Genomic DNA, 22,104 nt, shown 5'->3' with positions numbered 1-22,104 from the left:
GAGCCTTGGGAATCCCAGGTAGGGTCTGGGTGGGTTTTACCCAGGATCTCCCAGCAGTACCCCACCCCCAAGCTTACCACAAACCCAGAGCTGGCCTTTGGGGCTGTCCCTGGGCCTGAGCTCCCGGGATGCCCCCACCTGGCCGGGGCAGCTTGCCAGGCTCCATCCCGTGGCAGCCGCTTCTCCAGTCCTGCAGGCATGACACCCGGGACGCATGGCCCAGGCAGGGGAAGCTAGCACCAGTTGGCTAGACCCCACTGTCTCGGATGCCCTGTGCCCTGGCCACCAGGGGCGGCACCAGCATGTGTCTGTGGGTGACCTGGCTGCAGATAGTAGGTACTCTGTCCCAGTAAAGGCAGAGGTGGGAACGGGGCCTGGATGGGGGATTGGCAGGCAGAAGTGACCCTTCCCTCCCTGACCTTTGCCCCAAGCCTTGTGGAACCCTCTGTGCACTCAGGAGCCAGAGTCCTCCAGCCGGCAACTGGTGCCCTTTGCCTGGCCTCCTGGTTGCTGGGCCTCCCCAGGGGCCCACAGCTGGCTCTGGGCTCCCCCACCTGTTACCTCACCATGTTCCCAGGGACCTCCAAGAAGCCGTGTCAGTGGGCTGGGCAGCTCCTGGCCCAGCTGCACCATAGCGCCCTGGAGGTCCCTTGGCCTGTGATGCCTGGGGCGGCCTGGGCTGGGCCGGACTGTGGTGCTCAGATCTCTTGGGAGGGTTAGTGTGTGACGGCTTGGGCAGATAGTGGGAGGGGCTGGATAAGGGGGCTGCCTGTGCCTGCCTGGCTCTGCCAAGGGGGCATGAAGATTCTTGCTCTCCTGTACCCACCCACACATGGCCTCTGCTCCGTGCCAGGCCCACTGTGGGCCGCAGGTCTCGCACTGGTATGGGGTGGTCCAGCTGATGAGGTCAGAGGCCCCTCCCGTGCCGTCAGAGTTCATAGTCAGAGCAAGCCATCCAAAAGCCACGTGATCCACGGTAGTCCCAAGTCATGTGACACTGGGGCTGGCTGGCCATGGTCATCCCTGGTGTAATCAGAGACAGGCAGGGGACAGTGGTGATGGGGGAGCTGCCTGAGGCTATCCCAGGCCAGGGATGGGCTACCTGGGCTCATGCCCCTGCTCTGGCCTAGATGACGGGTGTGACCCTCGAGAGCTGCCAGGACATCATCGAGCAGTTTGAGCCATGCCCAGAAAACAAGAGTAAGGGGCTGCTGGGCATTGATGGTGAGTGGGGCGCTGCCCTCAGCCCAGCTGTCCTGGGATGCTGGAGGGGCAACGAGGGCCCAACCTGTGGGCCGGGACAGGTGCTCTGTGTTCTGTGTGGCATGGGGGCAGGTGGTCATGAGATGAGGCTGGTGGTGGGCTGACATGGCCCCTATGCCACGCCATCCTGCAGGCTTCACCAACTACACCAGGAGCCCTGCTGGTGACATCTTCAACCCTGAGCACCACCATGTGCACCAGGACATGACGCAGCCGCTGAGCCACTACTTCATCACCTCATCCCACAACACCTACCTCGTGGGTGACCAGCTCATGTCCCAGTCACGGGTGGACATGTATGCTTGGGTCCTGCAGGCTGGCTGCCGCTGCGTGGAGGGTAAGCCCTGGACCTTGGGTGACGGCCGTGGGCTGGCATCTGCTGTGGGAGATGGGCTGCACCTGAGGAGCCCCCGGGGGGATCTCTGGGCAGGGACTGGGAAGGCCTCTTCTGTGTCCCTCACTGAGCAATAGGACAGGCCCTCTTTTGGTCGAAGCTCAGCCTGCCTGGGCTCACTGTGGCTAGGCCCCTGGGGCTGACCAAGGCCTGCCCGCCTGCAGTGGACTGCTGGGATGGGCCCGACGGGGAGCCCATTGTGCACCATGGCTACACTCTGACTTCCAAGATCCTCTTCAAAGACGTCATTGAAACCATCAACAAATATGCCTTCATCAAGAATGAGTGAGTGGCTGGGCCTAGTGGGGCTGGCCCCAGAGGTGGGCAGGGTAGGGTCTCCAGGCTCTAGCTCTTCCTGCCACACCCACATGTCCTTTCTTTGGGAGCAGTGACTGTGGTGACCAGGGGGCTGGTTTCATTCTGGCATCTCTGGTTGAGGAGAGAGGGGCAGGGAGAGAGTGTGGCCGCAAGTCTAGGCAGGGGCTTCACAGGAGCAGCTCGTCCACACGCCTGGTGGCACCTCCCGGTGTCAGTGCCCACAGCAGCTGTGGCTCCCACACTCATCACCCCTGAGAAGCCACTCTGTGTCCAGACTCAATTTGCTGTCACTCAGCTGTGGCTGTAGACACTGTTGAAGAAAATCCAGAAATTAGTTTCTGGAATTAGAAGACCGTCTCCCCGTGTGGTCTGAATTACCTTCAAGTCTTGGCTACATGAGGCTCGCAGGTGGGCAAGGAGCTAATTGCATGAAGGAAGAGAGGAGAAGCAAGATTGATTTAGGAAACAGAAGTAGATGGGCCTCTCCTGGAAGAGCTGGTCCTTGCTGTCACAGTCTCGAGCTGGCCCCATCCCTGGGACTGTAGGTGGGAAGGGCATTGCAAGGCACAGGGGCGGGGATGGGGGGAAGAGAGATGAGCTGGGAGGAGCCAGGGGCCTGCTGGGATCTCAGGACAGGGTTGCACCTATGACCAGTGTAATCTGTGCAGGCACAATGTTCTCCTGCAGGCCCTGGGCTTCAGGCCTCAGTTTCTTGCCTGAGAAGTGGGGGAATGAGCCCCTGTGCCCTGCCTGCCACTCCACATCACAGGACTTGCTCATCTCTTGCCCTGGTTCATGCCCTCTTGCTCTGGGTCACTTACATTTTCTTAAAGAATCATGGCTGCCTTTTGGTAAAAACCCAAGTAAAACATACACATGGTTAAAAATGAAGCTGAAAAGCTTATAATTAAAAGTCCCTGCTATACTCCCCATTCTGCACTGTGCAGGTAATAACCATGTTCCACCAGATGGTGTGTGCCAGGCTTATGTCTCCTTCTTTATGGGACCAATGTCAGGACCCCAGGGCCATTCAGAGGACAGTGTCCCCAGTATCTAGGTCAAAGGGATTCTATTTCCCAGCCTATCTATAGCTCCACACTGTACCTTGGTTTTGTCCACATCATTTTAAAACCATGACTTTTTCAAACGTTCCTTTCGTTTTCCTGGAGTTTCTCATTGCCTTTGTTTTTTTTCTTATTGGGGAAAGAAGCTCATGCTGTCTTTACCAGTCCCTAAGATTCTCCCAGCTCCTTTCCCATCCACTCTGTTGCTTTTCAAAGCCATTGATGGGTGGGCCACCTCCCAGAGCTGCTGGTAATCCCAGCTATCCTGGGTTCCTGGTGAAGACCCCTCCTCATTCAATGGTTTAGATGACCTGGGATCTTGCAGAGGTGGGGCCTACCCATCCTCTGAGGCCCTGGCCTCATCCTGCTCCTTCTGCCTTGGGGCCACAGGTACCCAGTGATCCTGTCCATCGAGAACCACTGCAGTGTCATCCAGCAGAAGAAAATGGCCCAGTATCTGACTGACATCCTTGGGGACAAGCTGGACCTGTCATCAGTGAGCAGTGAAGATGCCACCACACTCCCCTCTCCACAGATGCTCAAGGGCAAGATCCTCGTGAAGGTGAGTGAGCCCCTGCCCTCCTGGGACCAGCTCACACAGAGTCTCGGGCCTGCAGCAGTGCCCTGCTCCAGACAGGCAGGGGCATCATGCCATCCGTGGGCATATCTGGGGGGCTGAGGGCTGGCCACGCTCCTGACCTGGCCTACATCTCCCCATGGTGGTCACTCTGGCTCAGGCCCCTCATGCACATCCAGGCCTTTCCCTTCACGCTGCTGCAGCCACAGGGAGCTGGCCAGTCTGGCCTCTGCCCCATGGCTGAGATGCCAAAACTGAGCTTGAGAAAAGGCCCCTCCTTGGCCGGCGGCTCTTTGTGGGTGCCAGGTACTGGCTTCCCAGCATTTTCTCCAGGGCCCCTCCCATCGTGCACCTCCTCCCCCAGGGGAAGAAGCTCCCAGCCAACATCAGCGAGGATGCGGAGGAAGGTGAGGTGTCTGATGAGGACAGCGCTGATGAGATTGACGATGACTGCAAGCTCCTCAATGGGGATGTGAGTCGGGCTGGGGGTTGGGGGGCGGGCGGAGCCTGCAGTTCCCAAGAACAGCTGTCCGTCCTTGCTGTTGGGGCGAGTTAGAAAGGGAGGCATCCGGGAGAGAGGGACACTGGGGCAGATTTGCACAGCGGCCCGGGGCCTGGGGGGGTCCTCCCTGCCCACCCACCCCTCTGCATGAGAGCTGCAGGCCTGCCTCTTCCCCAGTTTCAGCTCCCACATTTGAGCTGACTCTTGGGGTACCATCCACTCCCCCTGCCCTGTCCTCTTGGCCCCTCAGTAAGTGGGGGCAGCACTGGGGGCTGGGTCCCACGCCAGACTCCACCCCATTCCCACCAGCACCTGGCCCACCCAGGCCCTGGCACAGGATTTCCCAGCTTCCCGCCCTTTTCCCCACCAAGTCTGGCTGGACGCTGGGTGGCTGGTAGTCCTGCCCAGCCACCCCCGTGGCCAGTGCTGGCCTCATCTCCAAGCAGTGCCATCTCTAAGGTCAACTCTGATACGGGGGTCCCACCAGCAGTCACCTCCACAGAGCGCTGTCACTGTGTCCCCGCCAGGGCCGGGGCGGGGGGCTGCAGAGTCAGGAGGGTCCTGTGAGGTGTTGGGCTCGGGGGCGCCGAGCTCCTCTCCTCTGGACACTGCTCTGGGGCCGCTGCTGTGAGGCAGGGAAGGCCGTTGCTTCCAGAGGGGCCATGCATGGGGAGATAATTGTGCAGCGTGCCCCTGGCCACGCGGCCAACCATTTTAGAAACTCCTGAGGCAGCAGCACTCTTCCTGCCTGGGATGTGCGGCACACGCCTCTGTGTGGCCCACGTGATGGCAAAGGCAGCTCCACGGTGCTCCTGGCTTTGTGCCCACTCCAACCTGGCACCAGGGGCGTCTGACACCCAAGTCCCAGACCCTGTCCTCAAGGATTCCAAGTTCATCAGGGCACCCGGGGGGCTGCACTGGCAGGGAAGGGCGTCCAACCCAGCTCAGAGGCTGCCCTGAAGTCTGCCCCTGGCCGTGCCATCTCCTGAGGCACATGGCGGCCAGTGGTGGGACTCCAGACCCTGTGCCGCCTGCTGGCGCACTGACCTCCCAGGCCACAGGGCCAGAAGCCGCACAGGCTCTACTGGGGGCCCCTGGGCAGACTCGTGCTGCTGGAGGAGTCGGGTGGGCCTGGGTTCCCATCCTGCCTGTGGCTGCCTGCAGGCCCTGAGGTGAATCACACGCCTTCCCTGAGCCTGGGGTGGGCAGAGTGCTGTGACCCTGGGGGTTGTCATTGCCACTACTCGCAGGGCTGGGGACAGATGCCAACAGGCCGACCTCTGGCTCCTGCAGGCATCCACCAATCGAAATCGTGTAGAAAACACTGCTAAGAGGAAACTGGATTCCCTCATCAAAGAGTCGAAGATTCGGGACTGTGAGGACCCCAACAACTTCTCCGTCTCCACACTGTCCCCATCTGGAAAGCTCGGACGCAAGGTAGAGGCCAAAAAGGTGACACCCCTGATGCCGACAGGCCCCCCCGACAGCCAGCCTGTGGGCCAGCCAGGGCCCCCGAACGTATGCTCTGTGCACACTCACACCTGTGTACACACAAATCTGCACACAAGCATACCTCTGTACACACCTCCGCACACACCTGCATGATCCATACCCACCTACCAGTGGGGTCTCAAAGCCCAGCCAGTCGTTGAGAGCTGCCCAGCTGGGGGGACATGATTGCCTTCCCTGCCCAGCGCCCCTGCCTAGAGCTGCCTGTGGCCATGTGGGGAAGTTTCCACGTGGAGCGAATGGCCCTCAGGGGCTGTCATGGCAGACACAATGGAGTGTGTGTGGGGTGAGAGGTGACAGGCAGGGTGGGCCGGGTCCTGCGGTCACAGAGCCTCCTTGTAGACCTCGAAGGAACCAGGAGCTGTGGCCGGTGGATCCCGCAGTCCTGCTGTGGGTGGGGCAGAGTGGGGAGCGTGGGTGGGCCCTACAGACCCTCCACAGGGTGACAGTGCTGGTGGGCGCCCGTGCTGGGGACACGGTCTCCTGGTGCCTGGAGAGCCCTACCGTGCCCTGTGGCACTGGCTCGTTCTGCCTGTCCCTGCAGGGACCTTGCTGTTCTCCTAACCCTTGGGGAGGGTGGGAAGGTGACTTCTCCCTGGCCAAGTGAGGGTGCTGTGTCCCCTTCCAGGACCAGTATTTTTAGACTCAGGTGTTTGCGTTTCCGCCCACGGGCCTCGGAGCACTCGGCACAGCTGACACCGCAGGAGAGCTCGAGGAACATGCCCTGTGCAGGTGGCTCTCGCAGGGCCCGAGCTGAGAGGCGTTCCTTTATTTTTATCCCAAGGTGTCTAGGTGGGGGAGAGTGGCCATCTGTGGCTCTGCTGGGCAGCCAGCTGGGCCTGTGCAAAACCTGGAGATGCATCTGCGGGTGCAGGAGAGTGGTCCCCTGCAGACCTCATGTCTGAGCGGCTGTTGGGGGTTCTGTGCTCAGGGAAGGCTTCCTGCAGGAGGAGGAGGGGCTCAGGCACAGCCACTAAGGTTGGGGGAGGAGCGGGAATCCTCCCTGATGAGATGCACTCCTTGCCTGGTGTGGACACACACCCCAGAAGGGTCCCAGAGTCTTTGGTACAGGCGAGGGGCGGAGCTGATCCCAAGGCCAGGCCGGGACGCGTTCAGCCCTGGAGCTCACTGGGGGCGTGGCCCAGGTAAAGGGGGTGTCTGTGCGCTGGGGGTCGTGGGGATGGCAAATCCAACTGAGGGACACTTGTGACTCTCTGTCCCCCTGGGGTAGCCGGTGTCCCCTCTTCCCATGAACCTTGAGGACGTGAGACCTCTACTCACGGGTCCCTGAGGCCTGGGGGCAGCAGGAATGGGTATCTTGGGGAGAGAAGCCGGTGGGTAAGGAGGGGCCCCACCCCCAGAGAGCTGGGGAGAGAAGCCGGTGGGTAAGGAGGGGCCCCACCCCCAGACAGCTGAGCACAACCCAGTGAGTGCTTGTGCAGCCAACAGCCTCGCCCCGTGAGGACCCTTCCCTGAGCACCCCCTCAGGGCCCAGCACCCAGCCTCCCTGACAGAGGCAGGGCTGGGGGGCCTGCTGCTGGCTGAGACCCTCCACCACCATCCAGGCCCCCTCACCTGGGCCTCCTGCTGCCCGCAGCCCCTTGGAGCATGGTTGGGTCTTGCTGTCTCCTCTGTTTGGGAGTCCCAGGGGTGACAACGGGTCTGGCCGTGCAGTATGGGCTGTGTCTGGCCATCCGTCTCCTGGGTCAGCGCGTGCCTCCCCTCAGTCATGCCTGGATTTACAGTCGCTCGTGGCTCTGGGTCACTGCAGCATTTTGGGGATGTTTAAGGAGCTGTGAAGTGAGGCGGCCCCGACCGGCTCCAGGCGCGCTGTCAGTCTGGCTCCTAGCGCCTCTCCTGGCAGCCGTGGCACCAATAAATTCAGAGGAAACCGGGGCTGGCTTTTCTGGAGGTGGAGAGAGACGAGCATGTCTGAGAGCCATGTGGACCTGGACAACCTGGGAGCCTCCTGCTGCGGTGCACGCGGGGCCTTGGGCTCCAGCCAGTGCAGCCTGGTGACGGGAAGGCCCCTTGGCCACTCTGGGCCGTGGGAAGGGCCGTCCAATCCCATCCTGGCTCCCTATGAGGGTGAAGGAGGGGCAGGGCACACCTCTGGGCCATGGTACCCAGAGCACAGGGAGGCTGGTGGGAGCTCCCCGGCCGCATCAACAGGACTGAGAGGCCCGTCTGGCATGGGGCCTGTGGACGCGATGTGCCCTGATTTCCAACGCGTCCAGCGAGGCAGTGTCCAGGCAGGCCCAGGTCCAGGCTGGGGAGAGCGGGCAGCAGTCGGAGCTGTTTGCTGTGGCGTGGTTGAGCGCCGAGTGTCTGTGGTCATGAGAGCTGCAGTGGCCTCCTTGCAGCAGTGTGGGAGCATCCAGGGGTGTGGGAGGGTGTGTGTGCAGGGGCGTGCTGTGGGTGTTGCAGGGGTGTGTGCAGAGGGGTGGGCGTGTACAGGGGCGTGTACAGGGTGGGCGTGTACAGGGTGGTGATGTGTCCGCTTCTGGCGGAAGCCCCTCCTAACAGGGACCTCTGCTGCAGGCCCACGGCTTTGCTGTGTTTCAAAGAAAGTAGCCCCCATCCTTGGTGGGGGACAGGATTTGGTATGGGAGCCCCTCCTGAGCACAGCTGGGCCATGTTTTGGAGGTGTCTGTGGAAGGGGCTGCAGGGGTCAGGTGGTGGCACAGGCTCTGCTGGTTCCATTGGGAATGAGCTTTGGGGTGAATGAGCAGCTCGTGAGGCAGCCCTGGGTTCGGTGGGGGGCAGGTAGGGTAGCCCCGGATGTGTCTGCTGCTTATACAGTGGTAGGAAGGCTCACAGCGGTTTCCTGGGGTTCCCCAGCTCAGAACCCGCCTCAGGGAGCACCCACCTGGAGCCGTTTGTCTGATTAGGTGATACCTGAGCACTGCGGGAACAGGTCAGGGCCGTGGAACGCTCGTAAAAGGGTTGCGCAAGCAGGCCTGGCCGAGCAATATTCCAGGCACACAAACGCAGTTATTATGTAGTCACCACTGGTGGGGAAAAAAGATTCAGAACTTAGTTTAAAACAACACATGAGAGACGCTGAGGCAGGTGTGAGCGAATGTTTCCACTGGGGCCTGCCTTGCAGGCCGCTTCTCCTCGGCAGCTGCCTCTGCCCCAGGGTGGACTGGGAACGGCTGCCACGGGGGCTCCCCAACCTGTCCCCGCCCTGCCCCCCCCTCCCATCTGCCTTACTCCAGACCTGGCTCAAGCCCACCTCTTCCAGGAAGGCCTTCTGGGGCCACCAGGGGGCTGTCCCGGCCTCCCTGCCTGGTTCAAGGCTAGACTCACCTTGTCCCTGTCTCTCCCCTGGACTCAGAGCAAGGCTGAAGAGGACGTGGAGTCTGGGGAGGATGCCGGGGCCAGCAGACGCAATGGCCGCCTTGTCGTGGGAAGCTTCTCCAGGCGCAAGGTCCGGCGCAGCTCCCAGGCCAGGGTCCCGGTCTGGGCCCAGTGTCCTCCCTGCTCCCAGTGCCCCAGTGGGCCCTGCCCCAGCCAGAGCAGATGGGGGTCTCCTCCAGCCCCCAGGGTTCCCAGCCTGGCTCACAGGATCCCCTCTGAGTCAGGCTGAGCTATCGGCTGCAGGTGCCAGAGACTGGGCCAGAAGCCTGGGCTCGGAGCTGGTGGGAACAGGTGCCTGGCTGGCTCACATCCCTTCTCTGGCCCACGCTGGCCCTCGCCCCAAGCTCAGGTGCCTTGTGGCTGCCCTGAGAGTCTGCCAGAGCCCAGATCGAGAGGGCACCGAGGAGGCTTTGGCAGGCCCAGCCAGGCGGGATGGACATGGGAGGCTGCGTGGGCCGCTGGGGACCCCGGAGGATAGGCCCTCCCCAACCCCCCAGCCTTCGCCAAGGCCTGGCCTGGGCCAGAGGCTCTACAGCTCACACCTCTGCCCCCCGCACAGAAGAAGGGCAGCAAGCTGAAGAAGGCGGCCAGCGTGGAGGAGGGAGATGAGGGTCAGGACTCCCCGGGAGGCCAGAGCCGAGGGTAGGTACCCTGCCCCATGGCGAGGCCCTGCACACTCCTGGGAGCCTGGCCCAACCGGGCCCTTCTCTGCGGTGACCCCACCAGGACCGTCCCTGAGCAGGGCAGGACCCACCCACTTCTTGGCCCCTGGAAGCAATGGGAAGTGGGAGTGTGGTGTGCAGGGCAGGCTGGTGGCTGCGGGCAGTGGGGGCAGGGGCAGCTGAGCAGGTGGCTGGAGGGCCCAGGTTCCCACAGGCCTGGGTGCTGCCGGGCTGTCGGCTCTCGGTCCTCGCCGCCTCCGCTTATGAGGCACCCAGCCTCATGCCCTCCCCAGGGGGCATCAAATGCCTGCCATGAAGTGGCTCCCCCTTGTCCCGCCCAGTCAGGCTGAATTCAAGGCCCAGGCCCCCGTGTCGGAGGCCTTCCTCAGCACTGTCTGGGGTCTCTTCGAGGTCTCAAACCTACAGGTCCAGAAGGAGCTCCCACCCCTCCCGGACCCTGGGCTCCCCCGTGCCACCCACTCCCTCCTATTGCCGTCTCCCCTCACTTCCATCCCCCAATGGTTCCTCCGTGCCCCTCGCCTGGGCACAGCCCCCTCCTGTCTCGTCCCGTCCCACGTGCCAGCCGGGCTCTGCCCTTAGCACACATCTGATCCACGTGTGCCGCTGCCATCTGGGCAACACGGAGGCCCCCTTGGACCCCGGCCTCCTCTCCACATAGCGATTCTAGGCCAGATCCAGGCCTCGAGCCCAGCTCTCCCCTGCTCAGAACCTTCCAGAAACCCCCACACCTGCCACGCTTGGCAGGCCACGTCATCCTCCACAGCACACAGTGCCTAGGGACTTTGCACCTGCTGGTAGCTCCGAGCCAGCCCACATCCTGCCCGGCACTCAGGTTTCCGCAGCCCGCGGCCCAGTCTGGTGTCCGTCTCTGAGGGTTCGGGGCCTGCTGCGTGAATTAATGAACCTGCCCGAGCCCTGGAGCCCGTCTCACGGAGCTGGGTGCCGGGCTGGCCCTGGACGGGAGGGGTTCTGACCCCCTGCACCTGCCACAGGGCGACCCGGCAGAAGAAGACCATGAAGCTGTCCCGGGCCCTCTCTGACCTGGTGAAGTACACCAAGTCCGTGGCCACCCATGACATAGAGATGGAGGGTGAGCGGCTCGGGGACCTGGGGCCACGGGCGGAGGCCTCCCTGTCCCCCATCCCTGCTATGCTGCTGGGCGCCGGGCGAGGTCGAGGACTCACAGCTGATGCCCGGTCACCGGCGCCACAGCGGCGTCCAGCTGGCAGGTGTCGTCCTTCAGCGAGACCAAGGCCCACCAGATTCTGCAGCAGAAGCCGGCGCAGTACCTGCGCTTCAACCAGCAGCAGCTCTCCCGCATCTACCCCTCCTCCTACCGTGTGGACTCCAGCAACTACAACCCGCAGCCCTTCTGGAACGCCGGCTGCCAAATGGGTGGGTGCGGGCATGGTGCGCTGGGTGTGGTGGGGAGGGCTCGGCTCAGACGGTCCCTGAAGCCCAAGGGGCGAGCAGGGGACCCGCTGGGGCCTCGGTTCTGTCCTGGGCTCCATTGCCCTTGGAGCCTCCACACCTCTGTGGCATGCTGCCGACACCAGGCTGACACTGACACCAGGCTAGCACTGGGGCAGGGTCCTTCAGGCCTTGGGGGGATGTGGGAGCGATGGTGCAGGCCTGTCCACCTACTCCCAGGGATACCTGCCTGCGAGGCTGGCTGCGCCAGCTCCGGGGATGTCCCTCCAGGATGTGCTGGCTTCAGTCCTGCACAGGTGTGAACCTTGGAGTCCCATTCATATTGGGTGAACGAGGGGCAGACGGCAGATCCGCGGCAGCTGTGCAGGGGAGGCTAGCGTGTGGTGGCGGGTGGGCGGGGCACACACCTGGAAGGTCAGGTGCTGACCAGGGCAGCCTTGTGTCCCCCTCACAGTTGCCCTGAACTACCAGTCAGAGGGGCGGATGCTGCAGCTGAACCGAGCCAAGTTCAGCACCAATGGTGGCTGTGGCTACGTACTCAAGCCTGGGTGCATGTGCCAGGGTGAGGCACTCGGACGCTCAGGGCTCGGACGCTCAGGGCTCGGATGGGCCTCCTGGGTGTCCCCAGAACAGAAATCGGAGCCCCACAGGCTAGCAAGGGGGTGGGGGTGGCTTTGGCAGAGTCCCCTGGAGGGTCAGGTTGGGACGAAGCTCCCAGGATGCTGGGGAGGTGGGTGGGGGAACCCTCCTTGCTAGCGTTGCAAAGAAGGGCCCAGCTCCATCAGGAATCCAGCAATGGAGAACTGGGGAGCCTGGGCCCCACATGAGATTAATGGCAGGACTTGTCTGAGGGGCCCCAGTGCCAGCGACCCAGCCCCCTGTGCCTGGCCCCTCTGTGGGTCTCAGGACCTGGGTCTGGGCTGGGTGTTTGGAGGAACCTCCTCCCGGCTCTCAGACACCTCTGTTTTGTCTGCTGTGGATGACTTCTAGCTTGGTCCCCCTGTGGCCCTGGCAGGAGTATCACCATGGGAGAGGGCAGGACAGGGGCTGGGCGAGCGGGCCTCTCACTAGACCAGGCTACTCCTGCTGTGGACCAGCTACTCCCACCTCTGCCCTTGGCTTGCCCTCCTCAGAGTTCTCAGCCTGAGCGTGCCCTGGGGACACTGTCACCAGAGACCCCACCCCTCATACCCCCAGGGACCCAGACCCACCCCCAGAAGCCGTATGACCTCCTCGGCTCAGCTGTGGGAGGCATGGGCTCTGTCCCACGTGCTGCGGTGGCCACAAAGGTGATCCATACTGGGCCAGGTGCACCCCGAGGTGCCCCCCTGGACCACTGCCTCCCTCCCTCCCCCTGGCACCGGCTCCAGTCTCCTATGTGGGGGCTGGGGAGGGGGCTGTTGGCAGCCATGCCTCAGCAAGTAGGGGGCTTGCTGAGGGCTGGGCCACTGACCACCTCCCCGGCATCCCCTCAGGCGTGTTCAACCCCAACTCGGAGGACCCCCTGCCCGGGCAGCTCAAGAAGCAGCTGGTGCTCCGGATCATCAGTGGCCAGCAGCTTCCCAAGCCGCGCGACTCCATGCTGGGGGACCGCGGGGAGGTGGGGGCCAGCCCCACACAGGCGGGAGGGGTGGGAGTTGGGGGTGGGCCGGGCATCGCGATGGGCCCCGATGCCACCCCCACTCCTGTGTCCCAGATCATCGACCCCTTTGTGGAGGTGGAGATCATTGGGCTCCCCGTGGACTGCAGCAGGGAGCAGACCCGCGTGGTGGACGACAACGGTGAGGCTCGGCCATGGCTCCGTCACACCTGTGATGGAAGTCTGAGGGGGGAGGGTTGGGGCTACCTGGTGTGCCCAGGTGCTCTGCCCAGGCCTCCCTCGGTGACAGTCCTGGGCGCCCTCCCCTCTAGGTGGGCAGTCCCGGAAGCAGCACCGGGAGTGGCACTGGGAGTGGTGTGGGCCGGGGGCTCCAGGCTGGAGCGGTGCTGGGCCGGGCCCTCCCCATGGGACACTCCTCCTGGCGCTGCTTCCCCAGGGTTCAACCCCACCTGGGAGGAGACACTGGTTTTCACGGTGCACATGCCGGAGATCGCGCTGGTCCGCTTCCTCGTCTGGGACCACGATCCCATCGGGCGTGACTTCATTGGCCAGAGGACGCTGGCCTTCAGCAGCATGATGCCAGGTGGGCAGGAGTGGACACGGTGCCCCCCACACTGGCCGAGGGCCCCAGGGCAGGGCAGGTACTCTTTCCCCTGTGAGTCAGTGCCTGTGTAGGTGGGCCTGCAGCTGGCACCAAAGAGACAGGAGCTGAGGACGGGAGGAGAGCCAGCCTGGGGATCTGCGGGTCAGGCAGGGGCATGGCCTGTAGGGGAAGGGCCACCCCCAGGAAGAGGTCCCTGCAGGCTGGTGCAATGCCAGTGGGCTTCCTGGAGGAGGTGGGGTAGTGCTGGGCCCACAGGAGGCAGAAGCCCCAGGCCTGGGCTTGTTGGGTGTATCTGGGGTCTTGGGACCTTTAAGTAGAATGGGGGGCAGAGCAGGTGGGGGCCCTGGGAGGCTGTGACCTCATGACCCTGCTGACCCACACTGCTCCAGGCTACAGACACGTGTACCTGGAGGGGATGGAAGAGGCCTCCATCTTCGTGCATGTGGCTGTCAGTGACATCAGCGGTAAGGTGAGTGTCACCCCCTGCCACCAGCCATCATAGGGAGGGGCCACACCAGCCCCTTGTCTCATGCCCCCCCATGTGTCCCCAGTGCTGGGTCCTGAACTCAGGCAGTGAGGCCTAGGGTCCCCTCCCCGGGCCTCTGCTCCTCTATCTCAAGAGGGGCTGCTGTGGGGGCCTGGCTCCTGAGCCGCCAGTGCCCACCTCTGATCTCAGGGCTGGCTGTGGGCATCTCGGGCAGGACAGGTCCCGAGTGCTCCGGGCCTTGCCCTGCCCTGTGTCACCCATGCCTGTCTCAGACTCTTGGGGGCCTTGCAGCCTCCACCCCTACAGTGCTGCCATCTGGCTTCTCAGCAGGGACCGAGTGATGCCCCTCTCCCCTCTCCCACCCCCACCCCTCTACTTCCTGGTGTCACGTGGAAGGCAGCTGCCCGGGTTTGCCTGTGACTCCACACCCAGCATGTCTGTCCCCTGCCCCAGGTCAGGGTGGGGCCTCGGCTTCCGCCGGAAGCGGTCTTGGTGCCAGCCCTGCTGCCCTGGCTTTGAGCTGGGGCCCAGTGCCCTCTGGGTCCTGCTGGCTGCAGCTGGCCCTCGGGGGACCCCACACACACAGCAGGAGGGGCCTGCCCAGGCCCAGTGCTGACTACTCTCTCCTGCCATGCTCTCGGGCCCAGAGGTGCCATCCAGCCCCTGCCGTCTATCCACCCATCTGTTCCTCGTCCCCCAGGCTGCAGGGCTCCCCACGCCACTGCTGTGGCCGCCTCACCTGCTCCCCCTGTCTCTTTGGTCTTGCAGTCGGCTTCTCTATGGCCACAGCCTACTTTTAGAAGTGCAGCTCCGTTAGGAGCCTTGAAGGTACCCGGTGCGCGGGACAGTGCGGCCCGCCGCCCCGCATGCCCAGGCCGCACCCCATTAGCATCCGTGATTCCTGGTAGCATTTGGAGACTGTCGCTCATGTGACGTGGATCATGACATGGCTCCGGGGGCCCTGGCCATCCCCAGCCATAGTGGCATTTATGAGGCAGATCCAGGGTTCAGCTGGGTGGCCGCCTTCTCACTGGCTTCTCCTCCCCTCCCCTCCCTCAGTCCTCCCTCCCCTCCCTCAGCCCCTTCCCTGGCGGGCAGCCCGCTGGAGCCCCCACTGTGCCCCTCATATCTCCCTCCTTCTCTCTCCTGCCCCCATCTCGGACCCTCAGGCTGTTGGTTCTGAGTTCACCTCCCGCTCCCTCCCTGTCCTTGCCAACCATGCCAGTGCCTGGGATGAGGGCACCCCTGAGGCCGGCGCTCCGAGCCAGAATCCCGGATCTGCTTCTAAATGGCTTCCCAGCCACTGTGACCAAATGCGTAGATTTGGGATCTTGAATCAGGAAGCTGATTCAAGTGCTGGCCATCTGAACGCATCTGCCCAGAGGCGCCCCTGCAGGGGTGTGACCCACCTGCCGGGCCTGGGCCGCTCTGTGCACAAGCACGGCTCGTCATGGGGGCGCGGTGGGTGCTGCCTGTCTCGGGGGCATCTGGCATGTGAGGGCCCCTCTGGCCTCTGCGCCCTGGAGATGCGGCTGCCTCCCTCTCAGCAGCTGTTCTGCCCAGGGAGGGACCTCCTGGGCACAGCTGTCCAGGAAGATTGGCTGTGGCCAGGTGCTGGTGGGCTGGGAGTCTGAGCCCATCTTGGCAGGGCTCAGGGGGCAGCAAGCCAGCTGTGGGCCTTGGGGGCTCACATGAGTGGAGGGCAGGGCAAGACCAGAAAAGGCTGCCTGGGGGAATTCAGGAAGGCTTCCTGGAAGAGGTGGTACTTCCTAGGGCAGGAGTATCACCATGGGAGTGGGCAGGACAGGGGCCGGGCAAGTGGGCCTCCCGCTGCACCTGGCTACTCCTGCTGTGGACCAGCTACTCCTGCCTGAGGGTGGGGCACACACAACCAGGGAGTGCCACGCCAGTGTCCCCTGCTAGCCCTGGGGGCTGCGGGCCTCTGAGCAGGTGCAGGCTGTGGTGGGCCAGGCTGGGGCTCGAGGTCTCTCCTCTGGAGGGAAGGACCTTCTCTCCATGCCCCTCAAGGGCCCCACATGCCCTGGACAGGTCGGGCGAGGGCAGTTTCTGCCGGAAGGGTGGGGTGGGCCATCTGTACTTAGATCTGTAGCAGCTACTGTCCCGGGCAGAGCTGCCCTAGGGACCCTGCTCCTGAAGGCCCTGGTGTGTCCACACACCCCCAGCCTGAGGTGGCCCAGCCCCTCGGACCGAGACATGCACGGCACGTCTGTGGCACGGTCTGGAGAGCTGGCCCTGGAGGAGCAGCTGCAGCTGGGCTGGGACCCCTGGCAACAGCTACGCGGGCTCCTTCTCTTGCAGGTCAAGCAGGCTCTGGGCCTAAAAGGCCTCTTCCTCCGAGGCCCAAAGCCCGGCTCGCTGGACAGTCATGCTGCTGGGCGGCCCCCGGCCCGGCCCTCCGTTAGCCAGCGGATCCTGCGGCGCACGGCCAGCGCCCCGACCAAGAGCCAGAAGCCGGGCCGCAGGGGCTTCCCGGAGCTGGTCCTGGGCACACGGGACACAGGCTCCAAGGGGGTGGCAGATGACGTGGTGCCCCCCGGGCCCGGACCTGCTCCGGAAGCCCCAGCCCGGGAGGGGCCCGTCAGCGGCAGCCCCCGAGGTAAGGCACCAGCTGCGGCGGCAAAGAGTCCTGTGCGAGTGCGGCCCCCGCGTATCCTGGACGGCCCCGGGCCTGCTGGGATGGCCGCCACATGCATGAAGTGTGTGGTGGGATCCTGCACTGGCGTGAACACCGAGGGCCTGCAGAGGGAGCGGCCACCCAGCCCGGGGCCTGCAAGCAGGCAGGCAGCCATTCGCCAGCAGCCCCGGGCCCGGGCTGCCTCACTGGGGGCCCCCTGCTGTGGCCTGGACCCTCACGCTATCCCGGGGAGAAGCAGAGAGGCCCCCAAGGGTCCTGGGGCCTGGAGGCAGGGTCCAGGCGGTAGCGGCTCCGTGTCCTTGGACTCCAGCAGCCCAGACAGCCCAGGCATCCCCGAAAGGTCCCCCCGCTGGCCTGAGGGTGCCTGCAGGCAACCGGGGGCCCTGCAGGGAGAGATGAGTGCCTTGTTTGCTCAAAAGCTGGAGGAGATCAGGAGTAAATCCCCCATGTTCTCCGCCGGTAAGCCCCTCTTGCCCTGCGTGGTCCTCCCGCACGCCCCTGGCATGGCTGGGCCTGGGTCACCTGCTGCTGCTTCTGCGTGGACGGCGTCGCCTCGTGTGCTCGTGCTCGTGGCTCTGTATCCGTGGCACTGTCTCCGTGGCACTCTGCTCCCTTGGCTTGCCTGTGGCCCATAGCCCCAGCCCTCCTGTCTGACCTTGAGGCCCTGGGACTTGCGTGGAGCTGGTTTGAGGCCCGACAGGCTGGGAAGAACCAGCTGCTCTTGCTGAGGGTCTGGGGCTGGGACTGTTGCCTGACATGCTGGGCCCCTCCGGCTGGGCGCTTCCCCAAACTCACCTCCTGGGCGGCTGGCGACCTGCATGGCCCCTGATGCCTTTCCTGGGACTGGGGGCCACGTACCATCCCATTCCCACCTCCCTCTAGGGCAGGCTCCAGGGGTCCCTATTGGGAAGTCTGATGTGGGCAGGTAGTGCAGCTGCTGGGTGTCTCCTGCGCCCCTGGGACGCCTGGAGCCTGCTGAGTGCTGCGTGGAGTAGATTCCCTGGGCCCCAGGGCTTCGCTGCTTTGGGCTGAAGCACCCCACTAGAAGGGTGTCTCCTTAGCCTGGAGGGAGGAACATACATGGAGCCTGCCCCACACCACCCTGCCCCTCCAGACCCCCCTGACCAAGCTTTCCTTTCTGCTCCCCACCCATGCTGCCTCCGTAGTTAGGAACTGAGAGCGGCGAGTGACAGGTAACGGGGCCCAGCCCCGGTGTCCCGTGCTGTCCCAGCCCAAGGAGGGCCCCGTGTGCGGCACAGGGCGTGGACTGGGCCCCAGCAGCAGCAGGGTGGGGACACCGAGTGTGCCGCGCCCGGGGGATGCCTCGGGATGGGAGCTGGGCCTGGCGACCCTTGGCACAGGGCACCGGGGACACCACCCTGATCCGACTCCTCTCTGCCTCTCTCCCTGCCTCTCTCTCTCTCTTCTGCTTCTCCCTCTGGCGCTCTCTCACTCCCCCACCTCCCCACAGACACCCGCCCCCTCTCCATGCAGCGGCCGCTCCCCCCACTGTGCAGCCTGGAAACCATTGCTGAGGAGCCCGCCCCAGGCCCTGGTCCCCCGCCACCAGCGGCTGTCCCCACCAGCTCTTCCCAGGGACGGCCCCCATACCCCACAGGACCCGGAGCCAATGTGGCAAGCCCCCCAGAAGACACTGAGGAGCCCCGAGACAGCAGGCCTCGGCCGTGCAACGGCAAGGGCGCCGTCGGGGCATACGAGGGGGCCCCCGGCAGCCAGACGGACAGCAGGAGCCAGCCCCGGACCCTGGGCCACCTGCCCGTGATTAGAAGGGTGAAGAGTGAGGGGCAGGTGCCCACGGAGCCCCTGGGAGGATGGCGGCCCCTGGCCGCTCCCTTTCCAGCCCCTGCCGTGTACTCCGACGCCACGGGCAGTGACCCGCTGTGGCAGCGGCTGGAGCCATGTGGCCACCGAGACAGTGTTTCCTCCTCCTCCAGCATGTCATCCAGCGACACTGTCATTGACCTCTCCCTGCCCAGCCTGGGCCTGGGCCGCAGCCGTGAGAACCTCGCCGGAGCCCACATGGGACGCCTGCCCCCCAGGCCCCACTCGGCTTCGGCTGCCCGCCCAGACCTGCCACCTGTGACCAAGAGCAAATCCAACCCCAACCTGCGGGCTACGGGCCAGCGGCCTCCCATGCCTGACGAACTGCAGCCCAGGGCCCTGGCCCCAAGGATGGCTGGCCTCCCCTTCCGGCCTCCCTGGGGCTGCCTTTCCCTGGTGGGCCTGCAGGACTGCCCCGTGGCTGCCAAGTCCAAGAGCCTGGGGGACCTCACTGCTGATGACTTTGCCCCTAGCTTTGAGGGCGGCTCCCGCAGACTGAGCCACAGCCTGGGCCTCCCGGGAGGGACACGGCGGGTGTCGGGGCCAGGGGTGAGACGGGACACCCTGACAGAGCAGCTGCGCTGGCTCACTGTCTTCCAGCAGGCAGGAGACATCACGTCACCCACCAGCCTGGGCCCGGCTGGGGAGGGGGTGGCAGGGGGCCCTGGTTTTCTGCGGCGCTCCTCCTCCCGCAGCCACAGCCGCGTGCGTGCCATTGCCAGCCGGGCCCGCCAGGCCCAGGAGCGGCAGCAGAGACTGCAGGGCCTGGGCCGGCAGGGACCCCCAGAAGAGGAGCGGGGCATCCCCGAGGGCGCCTGCTCCGTGGGCCACGAGGGCAGTGTGGATGCGCCAGCACCCTCCAAGGGAGCCCTCGGGCCAGCATCCGCGGCTGCTGAAAACCTGGTCCTGCTCTGCCTCTGACCCTTTCAGTGGTGGGAACCTGGGCGGCTCTGGAGGCCCAGGGCAGGGGTGGGCGTGTTGTTTGCTCAGGAAACAGGGCAGCCAGGCCCCCAAAACTGTGTGTCCCTGGCTGCCCTGTGTCCCCTCCGCCCCTGCCTCCCTCCTGCCCCTGCTCCCGGGGAGGAAAGGCTAAAGCTGCTGGCCCGGAGCCCACAGAAGGGGCTTCGAGGCTGGCCCTGCCAGGCAGTTTTCCCGGCGTTTTAGGATCTGTACATATAGAAATATTTAAATTTTTAGAAGCAAAACTTATACAACATTAAAATGATACCAAGTCCCTTTCCATTTTTACCTGCTTTTTCGCCCCAGGTGTGTGTGGTGTGCATCTGTGCGCACCTGTCCTGAGCCTGCCCCGGGAGGCGCGGCTGACCTGGCCACAGCACAGGCTGGGGTGCTTGTGAGGCGCCACGGCTGCTCAGGACGGCCGTCTGGGCCTTGCCCTGAAGCCTGTATCTGCCTTGCACCGACCACGCCACCCTCTGCACCATGCCTAAGCCTCTGTCAACTCCCAAATGTGGTTCTGATAAACGTGCTCACCAGCACGCATGGGCTTCCCGTTCGCTCAGCCTCCTGTGCCACTTACTTACCAGGTGCCCGTCGGAGCCTGCGCCAGGCCCAAAAGACACCCCAAGAAAAGACCTGGCCTGTCCTCAGAGGGCTGAGCTGGACAGGCTCCCAGGGTAGGCTGCAAAGCCTGCTCCTCAGGACGCAGGCCCTAACCCCGGGCCACAGGCCCCCTAACCCTGGGCCACAGGCCCCCTAACCCTGGGGACTGCTCTGCCTGCAGAGCATGGCGGTTCCAGAAAGGCCCCTGCTCTAGAGAAGCTGGGGTGCTGGTTGGGCCTCTGGAAGCCTGTGCTGCAGCCCGTCCTCTGCTGCCCCAACAGTGGGAGTGAGTGTGGCCCACCCTGTGGCCAGGGGAGTCGGGATGTCCTGCCCCATGAGGCTCTGCCACCTGCGGCTGCCCAAGGGGCCTGCCCAGCGCACCACCTGCATGAGCACTGCTCTGTCGGGGTATCCTGTCTCACCCCTGGCTGCGTTGTGCCCAGGCAGGGCCCTTGGGAAGGCGGGCCTGAGGCCCGGAGGCCGGGACCCTGGGGTGCTGGGGGGGCTCTAGGGGGGCTGTTCTGCCCTCACCATGTTCCTGCACTGACAGGGATTGTGGGCGGCCACAGGAATCGCTGTCACCACTTCCCCAGCTCAGCCAGGCAGAGGGGCCACTGGTGCCGCCCTTCCCCCAGCCCCACCAGGCCCCTCAGAGAGAGCCTGGCAGGACTTCGTCATCCTCGAGCCCCAGAACATTTGCATGTGGGCAGCTGCAGCCTGGTGACCGAGGCCTCCTGGTGAGCCCCCAAGTGGTGCCGTGGGCAGGGCAGAGATTGGGGAGCCAGCTGGGGGTCTGTGGGAGTCAAGGAGGGGCTGAGGGCCTGGGGACAGCTCGTGTTTTGAGGAAAGCACCGTTGAAATGGCCACATCAAGGGAACAAGGCAGAGGCCAGAGCCCTCCTGCTCCAGCTCCGGCTCCGGCTGGGGAAGGGCTGGAAAAGGGCTGGGGTCACAGAGGCTGGAGTTGCCCGGAGGCACAGGGGTGCATGGCTCATAGGCTGGGTGGCCCCTTGTGCAAGAGGGGAGCTGAGGCCGTGGCCACCGGCAGGCCCTGCGTGGGGGTGTGCAGGGGCTCACGAGCCTGGGCTGGGCCCTGGTGTCTTTGTCCTGGCTCTGTCCTTCCAGGCCTCTGTGCATTCCCCACCTCCTCCTCGGCATCCTGTCTGGGCCAGGCTCAGGCCAAATCTCTGTAGTGGGTGCGTCCCCAGCACAGATGGACTCTCCAACCCTGGGGTCAAGCCCTGTGGGTGTCAGGCCAGGCAGTCACACACCCGGGTGCCCAGAGCGGCCAGGCCACTGCTGCCACCCACCACCAGTGAGGGTGGGGCCAGGATGGGAGCAAGAGCTGGAGGGGCTGAGTGGGGTCAGGGAAGGCTACAGAGATGCAAACTGGGAGGGCTTCCCCATCAGAGAGCTGGGCCCGAGGAGAGGGCCGGAAAGTGGTGAGGGCCCATGGGGTTCCAGGGGCTGGGCCTCTGCCCTGGGGACCCACAGGAGGGAGAAGCTGGAGCCAGGGGGACAGTCCACCTCAGGACAGCCCAGCTGCCCCCGGGCTCCTCTGCCAGGACAGGAGACCCCTTGGTGGCCGCTGCACGAGGGCTGGGACTCCGGTTTCACGCAGACTCCAAGGGCAGGTCATGAAGAGACACCACAGTGGGGGCCAGAAATGGCCACTGGGCACCTCTGGGCAGACCAGGTCTCCATGAGGGAGGGGTCTTAGCCTCTGCAGGTTCCAGACCACCAAGCAAAGCTGTCTGGAAGGTGATCCATGCCACCCCACCTCCTTGGCCTAGGACAGCCTGTGCTTGGGGGTCTCAGTGAAGCTTCTGGATGTAGGGGACCCTAGCGGGGGTGGGGGTGGTGGGGCAAGGTAGCAGCTCAGCCTCCTCAGGGCTTGCCCAGCAGCTCAGCACCAGGAACAGCTCCCGCCACATGAAGTCAAAGCTGGGGGCCTACAGCCAGCCCACCCCAGCAGGGCCTCCGCAAGCTCTGCGCCCTCCTGTCCTCTCTACGATGCTATGTGTGGTCTCAATCCCACACCTGGGCTGAGGGGGAGGACCCACAGGCGCCTCAGAGCTCCCAGGGGCCAGGACCAGCGGGCCTCCCTGCTGCCAGCTCCCCCCAGCCACGCCCACCCTAGCCACAGAACAGGGCCCCAGGGAGCCTGGTCCCAAGGCCATAGCAACAAAACCCACGTGGTCCGCACAGCTCCTAGCAGGGTCCACGTCAGCGCCTGGCTGCCTGAGAGC

At 64.5% G+C, this 22,104-nt stretch overlaps 1 protein-coding gene across 1 annotated transcript in view; it reads left to right on the top strand.

The window, feature by feature from the left end:
* The window catches only part of PLCH2 (phospholipase C eta 2), a 37,602-nt gene extending 18,071 nt beyond the window's left edge, over positions 1-19,531 (top strand). The window contains exons 6-22 of the mRNA XM_063703353.1: positions 1,131-1,224; positions 1,397-1,600; positions 1,822-1,942; positions 3,430-3,601; positions 3,981-4,088; positions 5,412-5,555; positions 8,968-9,060; positions 9,550-9,632; positions 10,666-10,763; positions 10,886-11,068; positions 11,559-11,666; positions 12,580-12,704; positions 12,801-12,885; positions 13,141-13,287; positions 13,698-13,777; positions 16,115-16,412; positions 17,923-19,531. Of these exons, the coding sequence (XP_063559423.1) occupies positions 1,131-1,224; positions 1,397-1,600; positions 1,822-1,942; positions 3,430-3,601; positions 3,981-4,088; positions 5,412-5,555; positions 8,968-9,060; positions 9,550-9,632; positions 10,666-10,763; positions 10,886-11,068; positions 11,559-11,666; positions 12,580-12,704; positions 12,801-12,885; positions 13,141-13,287; positions 13,698-13,777; positions 16,115-16,412; positions 17,923-19,214 (3,435 nt within the window). The 3' untranslated portion in view covers positions 19,215-19,531. The remainder of the gene's footprint in view (positions 1-1,130; positions 1,225-1,396; positions 1,601-1,821; positions 1,943-3,429; positions 3,602-3,980; positions 4,089-5,411; positions 5,556-8,967; positions 9,061-9,549; positions 9,633-10,665; positions 10,764-10,885; positions 11,069-11,558; positions 11,667-12,579; positions 12,705-12,800; positions 12,886-13,140; positions 13,288-13,697; positions 13,778-16,114; positions 16,413-17,922) is intronic.
* The last annotated feature ends 2,573 nt before the right edge of the window (positions 19,532-22,104 follow it).

The sequence above is a fragment of the Gorilla gorilla genome, chromosome 1 (genome assembly GCF_029281585.2).
Source record: "Gorilla gorilla gorilla isolate KB3781 chromosome 1, NHGRI_mGorGor1-v2.1_pri, whole genome shotgun sequence".
Classification (NCBI taxonomy): domain Eukaryota; kingdom Metazoa; phylum Chordata; class Mammalia; order Primates; family Hominidae; genus Gorilla; species Gorilla gorilla.
The sequence above is the reverse complement of the archived record's forward strand: the minus strand, read 5'-3'. Positions and strand labels throughout refer to the sequence as shown.